The sequence below is a fragment of the Folsomia candida genome, unplaced genomic scaffold, assembly GCF_002217175.1.
Source record: "Folsomia candida strain VU population unplaced genomic scaffold, ASM221717v1 Fcan01_Sc001, whole genome shotgun sequence".
Taxonomy (NCBI): domain Eukaryota; kingdom Metazoa; phylum Arthropoda; class Collembola; order Entomobryomorpha; family Isotomidae; genus Folsomia; species Folsomia candida.
This window is the reverse complement of record NW_019091193.1, coordinates 1,600,658-1,614,040: the sequence shown is the minus strand read 5'-3', so window position 1 is coordinate 1,614,040 and position 13,383 is coordinate 1,600,658. Positions and strand designations below refer to the sequence as shown.

General features: G+C 36.9%; 1 protein-coding gene across 1 annotated transcript; it reads left to right on the top strand.

The window, feature by feature from the left end:
- The first annotated feature begins 3,958 nt into the window (after nt 1-3,958).
- LOC118433413 lies at nt 3,959-5,077 on the top strand. The gene is made up of 4 exons (XM_035845337.1): nt 3,959-4,487; nt 4,567-4,635; nt 4,697-4,793; nt 4,865-5,077. The coding sequence occupies exons 1-4, from the start codon at nt 4,078-4,080 to the stop codon at nt 4,895-4,897; spliced, it is 609 nt and encodes a 202-aa protein (XP_035701230.1). The 5' UTR covers nt 3,959-4,077; the 3' UTR covers nt 4,898-5,077.
- The last annotated feature ends 8,306 nt before the right edge of the window (nt 5,078-13,383 follow it).

Sequence of the window (13,383 nt, the reverse complement as noted above, 5' to 3'; positions counted from 1 at the left end):
TACTAAAGTACATACATACATACATAGTAATAAAAACCTTTACTTCAAAACTCGGTACGTACATTGATATTTATGTTCACTCTGAATAACTTGGAGATAAATCGGTACTGCGGATGTAATATGTTGCCCTATTTTTCGGTCATGATTACGGAGACGTTTTGTCACCAAAGGGAAATAAGTCGAAAACTTATGTAACAAACAGGTGTGGCTCGGTTATAAAAAATGCAACGCTGTCATGTAACGAAAATTTAAAAAATGTTCAATTTAAAATACCTACATACATATGTACATATGTACATGTGTATGTACTTACGTCAAATCTCTTTGATGCACGAGTTTTTGACTAAATAAGTGGTAAATTTTTAATACCGCATCGGTGTACCTCATTACTATATGGTTATACCCGTTACTACCGTGCCGGCGAAGTTATTTGTGCACTCCGGCCGGTAATGATTCATTACCATTTTGCTAAGAGTGTACCACCGAGGTTGATGATTTGTTTCCAAATTATAAATATATTTCTGAAATATGTACATACATATGTATATGTCCTAGACGGATTGCTGTTGAAATGTGAGATGATGTCTCACACATATCTTTGAGTTTTACCTGAGTGCAAGTTAATACAAAGAATGGGTATTATGGTAGGTTTATTTATGAAAAAATGGAGTTCAGTGTGTGTGATTGATTAAAGTCTCAATGAGACGAAGTAAAACATTTGCGTACATAAAATAACGATTTATGTACTTTAAAATACTTTGTTGCAATCAAGTGTGGAAAACATAATCGAATGCATTTTATGTATGCGTTTTATTAAAATACACACATTTTACACATTTTAAACTTTATGTTATTAAATTATTTCCTCCAACATACGAGTTCCATGTACTGAAAACATAAATAAAGTTCAAAGATTTAGCTATTCATGCAGTTATAAAATTTAATTACTTAATCAACTTTATATGTTTCTTACGCAATACATACGTACGTATATACATTTTTTGTGATTTTACTATACTCACAAACTTAATTTCTTAAAATTACTTAGTATACATATACGGAAACTTATACTTAATTAGCTTCTTTCCCAATTTAAAATGAAATAATTCTATAAGAAAAACGCCCACACAAAAGGCACACATCTCACTAAAAATAATTTTGACCGATAAAATGTTTGAATCCAATCCTAACGCCGTTGCTTCACCTTCATTGCTCAAAGCATTTATATGATTTCCATTCTCTGTTTCGTCAAAATGCTGAAATAGCTTGACAGGTTTAAATCTCGTATATAATCCTAACCAATAATTATAAATCCCCGAAGACAAAATACGACTTTGCCGCTCTACTAAACCCTCCGCCCGCCTCGAATCACCCCCAAGCAACCATATCCAACCATTCATACAAAATGACAATGGTTTCTTCCCTTTCGTAAAACTTAACCCGACTTCCCGCGCACCTAGTCTATTTGCATACGGGAGAATTTCATCAATCCGCTCTGCCTTATCCATGTATGCCTTCCCTTTACACGAAGGGGCGGTCATATTCCCCAGAAAGTAGGCGGGAAATTTGTACGCAAGCGGAACCAAGTTGACATATCCCTCCTCGTTAGACAAAGTAAGCGCATTCTTGGCTAACTCCAAAATTTTGGGAACTTTAGAATTGATCAGATTTCGAAATATTTCCAACGCCTGCGGAAACGGATACCCTTTTGCAGGATTTTCAATCAAAAAGTATTGAGCTTGCGGTATTGGACTGTAAAACGTGAAGTTGACCAGATCCCAAAATGTCGTCAATGGAGACGTCGGCCTTATCGGGGTTATCATTTCCGTCGTAAAGTTCGCTTTCCATCCCGTGTTTAAAATCATCCCGGCCCAAATCCAGACACAGATTAGGAATATTTGCCGTGTTGAGAGGGTTCCAGGGGTTAAAATAGGTTTTTCTACAGTTACCCCGATAAGATCTAGCAAATTTTGGAGCACTCGACAAGCATTGAATGGCGAAGATATTCCCGCACAAATTGCTAAGAGACTCGCAATCATGAGAATCCAGCTCCACGTGTCAAACGGTGAGTGGTAAAAGTCATACTTGATCTTCGTCTGGACGGAGTCGCAGGTCAAGAAGTTATACTCAAGTGAATCGAACCACACCACGAAGATGTTTCCAGATTCGACATACTTATTCAAGGCGGAAAGTCGAGGGGTAGAAAAGGTGAATCGGTCCTTCCAAAGAGGCGAAGAGTTGAAGTCACCCCGTTTAACGATGTCTTCTAACAGGATGAAATCTAAGAGTTGCATCGAGCTAAACGTTTTCAAGGTGGTTGTCGCTCGCGAGAAATGAGTCAAATCGAAAATTTTTTTATTGGAGACGTTCCTCAAGTAGACATCTACAAGAGGGCCGGATGCAACAGGTGTCTGAGACTTGGTCCCTAGAAGTGTCATTGAATGTTTCGTGAAGGCGTCTAAGTCGGCCGAATGGACAAAGTTGCAATATGACCGCTTTTCTTGGTCGATAAGTTCGTACAAAATTTCAGAAAGGTAGGTACTCCGATTGGTTGGAATGTCCAGGATAATCTGATTCCTTAAAGGGGACTTGGTACTGAAATACATTAGTTGATTCGTGGTCTCACCGATTTCCTCCTCTTGTAAGTCATCCATCACGAGGAATACTTGGATACTAGCGTCAATAACGTATGTCGTCAGAATGGTTGCAAACCAAGGAAGTTTAATCGATGGAATGACAAGTATCAGAAATTTCATCAGTGGTGAAACACTTCGTCTCGATGTTCCAAATTCGCCCAGCTGTAATATGGTTTCTGCTTTTGTTTGTCCAAAAATATTAGTAGGATCGGGTATATATTCTATAATGCAACATCCTGACTGATACCGTGTTCCGCCATATCTTTGGTACTTGGGAAGTTTTGGTGGCTTGGAAAAGTTTAACGGTTCAATCAGTATGGGAAGTGAGAAGTGCAATTTACTGAAAAATAAGTTGCTTTCGAAATCCACAGGATTTTCATGGTTTAGGTGAAAGGTTGCATAACAGTTGTGGACAGAGTTAAAAAATTGGGAAAATGAAAACACCCTTCCCTCCACAAAACACAAGCAAATGTATAAAATAAAATTCATTATGAAGAAGTACATTTTAAGTTGAATTCTTTGAAAAATATTAATGAAAACTATGTCCATTCGCCATTCGAAATGTGACTGGCTTTATTTATACCAAGGTCTTCTTTCTACGACGCATTATTACTGACAAGTATGGAAATCTGATCAAATAAAGAAATAAGTACTTTAAAAATAAGTATTTACATGCATAAATAAATATGTACAAGTGTTGTTCATTCACATCTATTGATCGATTCGGTTGATCCGATGTGAACCAGCTTCTGCAGCAACAGAAGAAGAAATATCAACAAGTGCTATTCAATATAATACATTTGTGATCATAAACTTAACAATTGTCAAAATCTGTTTGACCACGAGGAAAAACTACGAATAAATGAAAACATAATACTTGAACGCTATTGTTATTTCTACTTTAACAAATGTGCAAATTTAAGTTAATGAATATGCAAATACATAGGTTTGTCGTTCTTTTACACAAACAATTCAACAAGTGAAAAATATTTACTTCACAAAGAATATCCCTTGAATCTTCCCACGTCCCACGTGAACTTCACCCACATCAATAACCGATTTGTCAATTCGGTAGGCAATCTAATTTGGCGATATGAGTCAATATTTTAACATAAATATAGATATCCGACCATCCATCCCTTTCGCTATGCAGGTAATATTCTTTTGTATATCTGGAATCTTCTTCGAATCTTCTTCTATATCTGGATAAATCAATAGAATCAGTTTGCAGGTACTTAACTGCAAACTGAACTGGACACCTTGGGCGCCAAGACCGTGGGCGCTGGAGAGATTGGGTGTTTGAGCGCTGGATACCTTGGGCGCTGCGGACCAACGTTGGGCGTTTGGGCGCTGGAGACCCTGGGCGTGGGCGCTGGAGACAAAAAACTCCGTTGAAATTGAGATATTCTGCGTACGAAGCGCGCGCATTTCATTACTAAATATGTCGTGTCAACAAAATATTCAGGACCTTTACATATTTCCTCCAAAAATATTCCGGAAGACAAGGATAAGAGCGTTACGATTAATTCGACTCACAGAACATAATTTGTTGTCTCGCCGTTTTCGAAGGGTTAGAGCACTGTCGGACGGGTTTCACTGCGTCATCGGTAATAAAGAGAGTCTTGTGAAAGTCGAATTAGGACATCTGAGAATTTGTTCAGCTAAAAAAGGGGCTAAAACTAAAGAGATGATAGGATTACCGTTAAATAGTCATATAACTCCCTTCAATCGCTCAGTATGCCTGCAAATTTTGGATTCTGATGAGAAAACGGTGAACACAACTAGGACCTTCAACTTTTCCCAGGGACACATTGCAACCATGTTCTACAACGCTTTGTGTAAGGACAGGAGGTAATCTAGCAATTAAATCTTCCTAAGTTCACATCAAATTATAATTAACTAATACGAAGTGTTATTATGTATATATTAGTGCTGATTCAGACAGCGACGATGAGTCCGATACCAGCACCACATCCAGCTATAACCCCGATGATTATGCGTAAGTTCTGCGTAATTAAATACTGGATCAATTTCTAAACCTCTTGTCTTGGCCCTTATAGGATTCGAGGCTTGGTAACCCCATCACCGTTTTCAGACGGAGAGCATAGCGATGAAGGAGGAGCGGGTCACTACGACCAGAAAACTAAAGATGACGCCGTGAGAATAAATATCAATCGCTTTTGTTTTGTATGAATTTTATTGTCATCTTGTAATTTGTAACCCCTTAGGTGCCTCTGGGAAAAAACCCGAGAAGAGACTAAACGCATATGACATGTGTCCAAAAGCAAATTCCGGTTAATCTAATCTTCTTTCCAGTTAATGTGGCTAAATATTTTTAGTATACTTCTAGAGTTGATGTTCGAAATACAGTAGATGAACTATAAAAGCAAAAACCATTATTATTGTTGTTATTATAGTATTTATCATTATCACCGTTATCAAAGTAAAAACCATAATAACAAGCCCTGCATAACTTTATTGCAAGTACAACATTTTGCATCTTTTCGTTTCCCGTGCTGCATAAAAAATTTGATATTTCCAGCGATTTTATTACGTGGATGGATATTTCTTAAAATATTTAATTAGTATCATGGTCTTTGAATTGGTTAGTACCAATAAAGCTGTCCGCAATATGTTTACATAATTTTTTGCGGAGCTCCTGTACATTTAATTGGCGTATTTGTGAATGTGAAGATTGCGTTTCCTACACACATACATAGGTAAGAATTAAGTTTGCGTTTTATAAATTATTTTTTAACCATCATTTTAAACATTCATTGTCTTGAACAGTTTGCGTTATTTATTCCCTTTCTTAAATCCTTTAATACTTTCCAAAGTCTTATTCACGTACAAAGGCGAATAGTTCGAACAAACCCCAGGAGTATCGAAAGCTTGGATTAATCCATTAACCATTCATGGTCTCATTGCATAATTTGATTCACCATTGTGGTGGTTTGCAAAGAATTCATACCTACTGTATTCTACAAACGTTCATTGTTCTATACCTAGAAGGTATAGATACATTATCGTTGTATAATTTAATATCTAAAAATAAATTAAATGGCATGTTGCTCCAGGTCATTTCCGCATTCGTACCGGTCCATGGATTCATAGATAATTATTATACAATTTGCATGTTTGTAAACAGTTTGAATGTATACTTAAGTATCTGCTAATTCACTTTCGTTAGACTTTTTTTGCGTCAACCCAGCAATTATACTAAACCATCCAAATAGCATACATATATCCACAAATTACATAATTATGCCTAGCCGTGCCCCAGCATGTTTTATTATCAGATCCACACGCTACGTCTCAATTCTTTTCTTGTGAATTATTTAAAATTTGCAACTGACCCATTCTAGTAATTTCTGCCTTCAAAAAAATCTTACTTATGTGGCATGCAATTTCAATATTCAGTATGCTTGAAAGTATGAATTGTTTAAGCACGGAAATATTCAATTATGACAATTTGCGTGCGTTATATACCGGTTATTACTTATGTACATATGAGTAGGAAGTATTTAATGTATTTACGCTGAAATACGTGCACAGTTGTTTACGTAATTATGCTATTTATATAACACATGTAATTATTCTCCAAAGTGGATATTTGCTTACAAAAAAGAACATTTCTCCCGTAAGTTGAATATTATTTGTGAAAGTGAGAGTCTGACTTTCGATAACAAAAACGAGAAAAAATGGGTTTCTTCAAGCGCCACATTCTATTTCGCTTGAAAAATGTGCTACTGACAAAGGCGTATCGAATGAATTTGTTAACGCTTGAAGTGCTCTGTGCGTTTTGCATCGTGCCCTTCAAAATTTCCTGGGAGGAAGAAAAGGTCGTCGAAGTGCGGGGAACGTTGAGACGAAATGTGACCAAATTACTGTATCTGTTTCATTTCGTAAAAACGGTCCACTATCTGGTTGGGCTTGGACTGAGGATGGCGGGGCTGCAGGTGGGGCCTTCGGGAGAGTATGTCATGACGGATAAGCTGCTGGATTACGGATGGTTGGGACCAATCATGTGCACGATTCTTTTTCGGTTTGAGTTGACGAGGAAGTCGAAAGAGACGGTGGCCATGATGAACGATGCGCACACGTTGGAACGAGAGGCAGAAAAAGAAGGTACAAATTTCAACAAAAATTTACAATTTGAAAATTTTGAAGCAGCAACTAATAATTTTTTATGTTACATAAGTGAATTGATTGTCACTCCAACCATTTTAAGATTAAATGAATTTTAAATAATTTTCTAAAGCTGTTCAAATTCAGGTGCTATGGGGGTAAGATGCTAGGATGATAATATGGCTTCGATTTTTCATCTGATTAACCTGACATCCTGTAGCGCATTAATAAAGTATGCAGATTGATAATTTTAATGCAGTCCGAAATTTGTTTGAGCATTTCAAAAATCTTGTCTTGACTGATTTTGTTACAAAAAGGTTCAATTCTTACCCCCATTTTTTCAGGTTTGTATACGGTCGACACGAAGGATTTTTCGGCAAGGCGTGGCATATTTGTAATTACATTTTCGAAAATCATGCCGACAGGGCAATGAAAAATACAAGGTTGTTATTTTTAAAAAATACCCAACGTTTTATTAACAGACCAAAGATTAGGCCAAGCAAGACTTTCGGATATTATGTAGATACATATGTACATATGGTCACACAATTTCATACTCCTGTGTGTATTGTATCAAGATGGACCAATTTGACTATATATGTTGTATGTATAGGTATCTGGTAATTTACTTCCTTACACTTACATATGTACATGTATGTGAGTCAACCTAGTAATTATCTATGCATGTGTATCCATGAAAATGGCACACATCCACAATTTTTTAAATTATACCTGAGCCCTCCGGATCATGTTTTTTTCTGATGATTGACAAGTGGCCGCTATATGCGTGCCAATTAAACATTTTCTTAATTAAACATTGATAAATTGCATGAGCTGCATAGCCAATATATATAGTTCCGGAAGTGCAGTAATTTTACACAGATTGTCACACAGATTGATTCTTTTGCCAACCCAGCAATTATGTTGAACCTTTTACGGATGAGCATTTGCATTTCACAGTCCGAAATTAAAAACTGACTTCGTCCATGAAATGAATATCATTGGGAAATAATCTAGATATGTAAGTTACCATAACCATGTATACATATGTTATGTACATCGCAAGACTAAAACCATGCATGTCATCCTTACGAAAATTAGCTTTGCAGCTCAAAAAGCATTTATGTTTTGAGAATTATTTTTACAAGAAAAGACCTTGACCATGGCATAGGGGCCGTCCATAAATTACCTAACGCAAAAATCGCGATTTTCCAGACTCCCCTTTAGCATGGGTAAGATATATTTGGATATCATTGTATCACAAATCATTGTAGCCTAGACTCCCCCTTCCCCCTCTTGTGTTACGTAATTTAGGGTCGGCCCCTTATTTATGTACATGGCAGGAAAAAGTTTCGAATTGGCCTCAGAATTTTGTTCGTTAAATATTTATGTCAGCTGGACATTCACTTTCACCACAAGTAACCTTTCCAAAGAATCATTAAATGTATATCTAAACTTTTGATCTGCTTCAAACGCAGAGTTACATAAGCAAAAAATTCAGCTAATTAATTCATTGCCTAAGCACTGCAACCTGTTCTACAATATGTGTTACCTACGTATGTACCAATAATGAATAGCTGGGTGAGAAATTCGTCAAAACTTCGCGTGTCTGGATATCAATTAAAAATAAACATAGTTACTCCATGGTGGAATATTTATCTGTAGCAAGAAAGTCTTCCTTGTACATACGGAAAGTGAAAGTTAACGTCGAATATCATTTGTGAAAGTAGAGGCCTGACTTTCTCTCCAATTTTAGCAAAGAAAAAGGGAGAAAGTGGACTACTTTATGCTTCACGATATGCTTCGCATGAAAGACGCGTTACTGACAGAAGTGTACACTCTTAGAAATCAGTACTAAAATAATACTAAGCGATATTCATATATGACCCTACCAGAATGGTATAGAAGTTTCTACCGTATAGTAATAGCCAGATATTAAAGTTTTACAATATCGGTAGTAAATTTTTACAGACCGGTATAACTTTTATACCAAGCGGTAGCAACGTTGATTCTGAGAAATCAATAAATGCACAAGTATACCAGATTTCTAACAGTGTATAGAATGAATTTATTAACGAACGATTGAAGTGCTCTGCGCATTTTGCATCATCGCTACTTTCAAAATTTTCTGGGAGGAGGAGATGGTCGTCTATATTTTACATACATAAGTACCCTATAAATAAATGTCCTCGCATCACATTTTTTGCCTTCAGAATGAAGACGCTACTTAAACTTTAATACTGCGGATTAAAACATTTCTATTTCATATGTACAGGGTGGTTTAAATGTCACGCTACAATGGGAAATTTTTTCTAATCGGCAAAATTCGTGAATTTCCATTAGTTACCGAAATTTTATCTCTGAATTTGAATATTTTAAGAATTTTGGCATCAGTGTTCTACCAGTTTTTATAATAACTAATAAAAATCCCAGTCCCAAATCTTGTAGGAGATTTAGGGACTTTTCCCATTGAATAATTTCCCATTGTAGTGTGATATTTAAACCACCCTGAACAAACATACATCCTGCAGAAGATTGTGTTCCCTCTCTTCTACACCAACCAACCCTCCAGATTTTCAGATATGAAACAAAATTGAAAAGGGTGGACTTGCAAACTGAAAAGGGTGACTTTGAAAACTATTTTCTTTTGATTTGCAAAGTAAAAATAATTGCGTAGGCTTAAAACTCCACAGTTGATGTAGGTCAGTCAAGTCACCAATTATTTGAAGACGAGAATACTTAGTACTTATCTATGCATGCATAAATAAGCTACGAAATATTTCCCATTGTGTTTTACCTCGTCTTTAATGGTGACCATGGCACCATTAATTATTTACGTAGCCTTAAAGAAACATGAATGAGAAAATTTATTACCAAAGAGTAAACAAGTTATGCAATAAGATGAATACAATTTATTGGCAAATTTCCAAAGGTGTAAGTCAAAGAAAAATTTAAGGCCGGAATAATAACTATATACACATCATTCACTCACACCAAGTTGACGTCATTAAGGAAAGTGAAACACAAATTTGTGAACGAAACAACGTCCCTGCTATGCATTCCTGTCACAGTATGTATAAATGTCATCATTTTTTGCTTGAAAAAATGAAGACGCTACTCAACCTTTGATAATACACAACGTTTCCATTTATTACGTATGTACATATTTATGATCGTACTTCCTACATATTTGCAAACATATTTACTGCAGCCCCGGCTTCATTTACCCTCCCACTCAGATTTCCAGATATGAAACAAAATTGAAAAGGGAGGACTTTCGTGACACTTTGACCGAGCTATTTATACATGCTGCCCACCTACGAACTCTTACTGCGCATTGGGTCAAAATGTGTCACACCACACCGAAGGTCGAAATTGGTGCATCGTTACTTTAAATTTCGCCACTTACTTGGTTTACAACCCTTGTTGAAGAATCATAAAAATCTTAACGAAACACTTAATTCTCTCTGCACGCAGGGTTATGTAAGGCGCCCACGAATCCATTTATTTCCAATTAACGCCCAAAGTACATACAAAGTCGAAGCAATTATCAGGAAATTACGCGTTTTTTTCGTATAACAGATCACTACGACCACTACCACCTCCACCACTTTAAATATTCACGAGCAAGTTGAAGAGTGAAAAAGAAATGATGAAAGCTTGCGTGTCCCGTTTCAATAGGGAGCTTTATCCATTAGCAATAAACATAATTACTCCAGGGTGGAACGAATCTAGATTAAAAATCTGAAATTTTCTGGACTAGAAAAAGGGCGACTTGTTACCGGGACGGATTTAGTCGAGGGAAAAGGAAAGCACCTAATTTTTTATCAGGTTTAATAGGAAGCGAGTTTCATTGAGAAAATGGCTTTCTTTAAGCGGCAGGTCATGTTTCGCTTGAGAAACGTGTTACTGACAAAAGCGTATCGAATGAATTTGTTAACGCTCGAAGTGCTCTGCGCGTTTTGCATCGTTCCATTTAAAATTTCCTGGAAAGAAGAGAAGGTCATAGGAGTGCGGGGCAGATTGAGACGAACAGTGACCAAATTATTGTACCTGTTTCATTTTGGAAAAACGGTCCACTACCTGGTCGGGCTTTTATTGAGGATGGCAGGACTGCAGGTGGGGCCTTCGGGGGAATACGTTATGACGGATAAACTGCTGGATTACGGATGGTTGGGCCCCATCATGTGCACGATCCTTTTTCGGTTTGAGTTGACGAGGAAGTCGAAAGAGACGGTGGAAATGATGAACGAGGCGCACAATTTGGAAAAAGAGGCGGCAAAGGAGGGTAGGGATTTGAAAAAACATATAATTTGAAAATTTTGAAATGGATTCTGAAATTAAGCGAATTGATTGTTGTTTGTGAAATTAATTGTCAACCATTTTTAGGTGCTATGCACGATAATTGAATTTATTTAAAGGTGACGACTTAAGGTTTTATAAGACTATGCATCTCCAGCACACTTATCAAATGTCTTTAAATGCAAATTTCTACAAAATAGGGTTTGAAAAAAATTAATTCGTTTTTGTGGAAATTTATTTTAAGCAATGGAAAATAAATAAACTATTTTTTAGAGCGCATACATATGTAGCTTTGTAACTAATAACAAAACTTTACATACATAGTCTAAGGTACATTTATATATGTAGCTGTAAGTAACGAAAAACGCTATAAAATTGACGTCGTTTAAGAAATTTGCATGTAAAGATAGTGCACAGGCGTTATGAAAAATCGACGCCCCGTTCTACAGCACGTTAATATACATTTTATGGATTTATAATTTTATCTAATGTGGATAGAAATGTGTTTGAACTGTAAGAAATTTTCGATTTGTTTCATTACAACCAATTTAATATTTGTCTTTACTTCCATCTTATTTCAGGTTTGGATACGGTCTACACTCAAGGTTTTTTCGGAAAGGCGTGGCAAGTTCACACCTTAATGATTTATCTAGCCCTCTTTTCGGCTCCCATGACGGTCGGGATATTTTCAACGTTAAATCCGTGCGAACCCTGCTTCATTTCGTGGCAGTTCCTCGCCTGCAATTCGACCACTTGGGCACCATCTACGCCAGAGGAAAAAATCATCTTGCTGATCTCTGGCTTTATCGAAACCATGTTTTGGTATCAGGTCATGGGTGTTGGAGTCTTGGCGAATTTGGCGACCATGTTTTATCTGACACTCTCCCTGAAAACGTTCATGCTGAGGGCGGCAAAGTAAGTTCAGAACTAAAATCTTAAGCACTTTCGGGATAAGCTAGAGCAAAACCCGGTCGGATAATTATGACTCTAACTGTACAGAATATTACAATATCTTTGATTACAAAAAAATGCAATTTCATTTCAGAACAAAAATCGCCTCATTCGGCGAAGTGAAGCTTCACTACTACCGTCGCTACCAAGTGTACAGCACTCTGATGAACTACTGTATGTCCCATGTCGTCACCCCCGCCATGATTTGGGCCTGGACGACCATTCTCATCATCAGCTGGTACACCTTGCTCCGCTACTTTGGCCGGGTGTCCTTCGCCCTTTACACGATTCATGCTCAATTCGCCATCAACGGGATGGTCTGTCTTTTGACGGAATTCAAAATTGCCGGCGATTCGTACGACGCTTCACTGAACTTGTTGTCCGCTTGGCGCTACTCGGTGGGAAAGAGCGCCAATATTAAATTGTCGAAGCGATGGTTGAAAAGCTGCGCCCCGCTGAAAGTGCGGGTCGGTGCGACAAACTATTTCGAACGAAGTACGCCCATGATCATAGGAAGTTTCTGTGTGGAACAGGTCATAAATCTGATTCTGGCAGAGAAAAAACATTTATAAGTTGGGGAAAAATTTTCTGAAAAATGGCAACTATTTTATAGAAACTGTTAGATCAGAAAATGTGCTTAAAAATTTATTTAATCTGTCGATGGATCTTTAGCCTTGCAGCAAAATAAATAATAGCTTCTTTTCTAATCGTACGTACTTGAGTATCAAGAATGATTTTTCTTAGGTGAAGCTATGGTGATCTAATGATTAAAAAAACACCTAAGTATGCATTTACTACAACGTTCAAAAGTGACAAAACCACATTACTTTACCATTTCTTAACCGATGTTTGTGAAATAAGTGCCGAGAGTTAATTATGATGGTCTACTTTTGGATTCCAACTCTGGTCGGTTGTGAGCCTACCCATTCCTAAGATATTCTCAAAAAACACCCTCCAAAAATTGACATTGCTTTATACGAAAAAATTGAGGACCTAAATCAAAAATGTACTGTGAAAAAAAGTTTCTAAATATTTTTAGCTTTCAATTAACTTTGAGATAATCAAAATCGGATAAGAAATGGCCACGATACTCATAAATGCAAGTACCACTGCTCACGTGGTGGTATTGCATATTGCTATGGTTCGTTGATATTGCAAGTATTTTAATCGCAATTCCCTTCGCTTCACCTAAGCCGCCCGTTTTAGGGATCTATCTTGTATGACCCATTTATCCACTGATTTTGTTCAATCGAACGCTAAAATTTTCCGCAACTGGCAAACGATGCAGATCGAGACAATATTATTGAAATCCGGAAAGGACACTGCCGGTCACCTTCCTTTATATGACATACACCTACAATTAAGT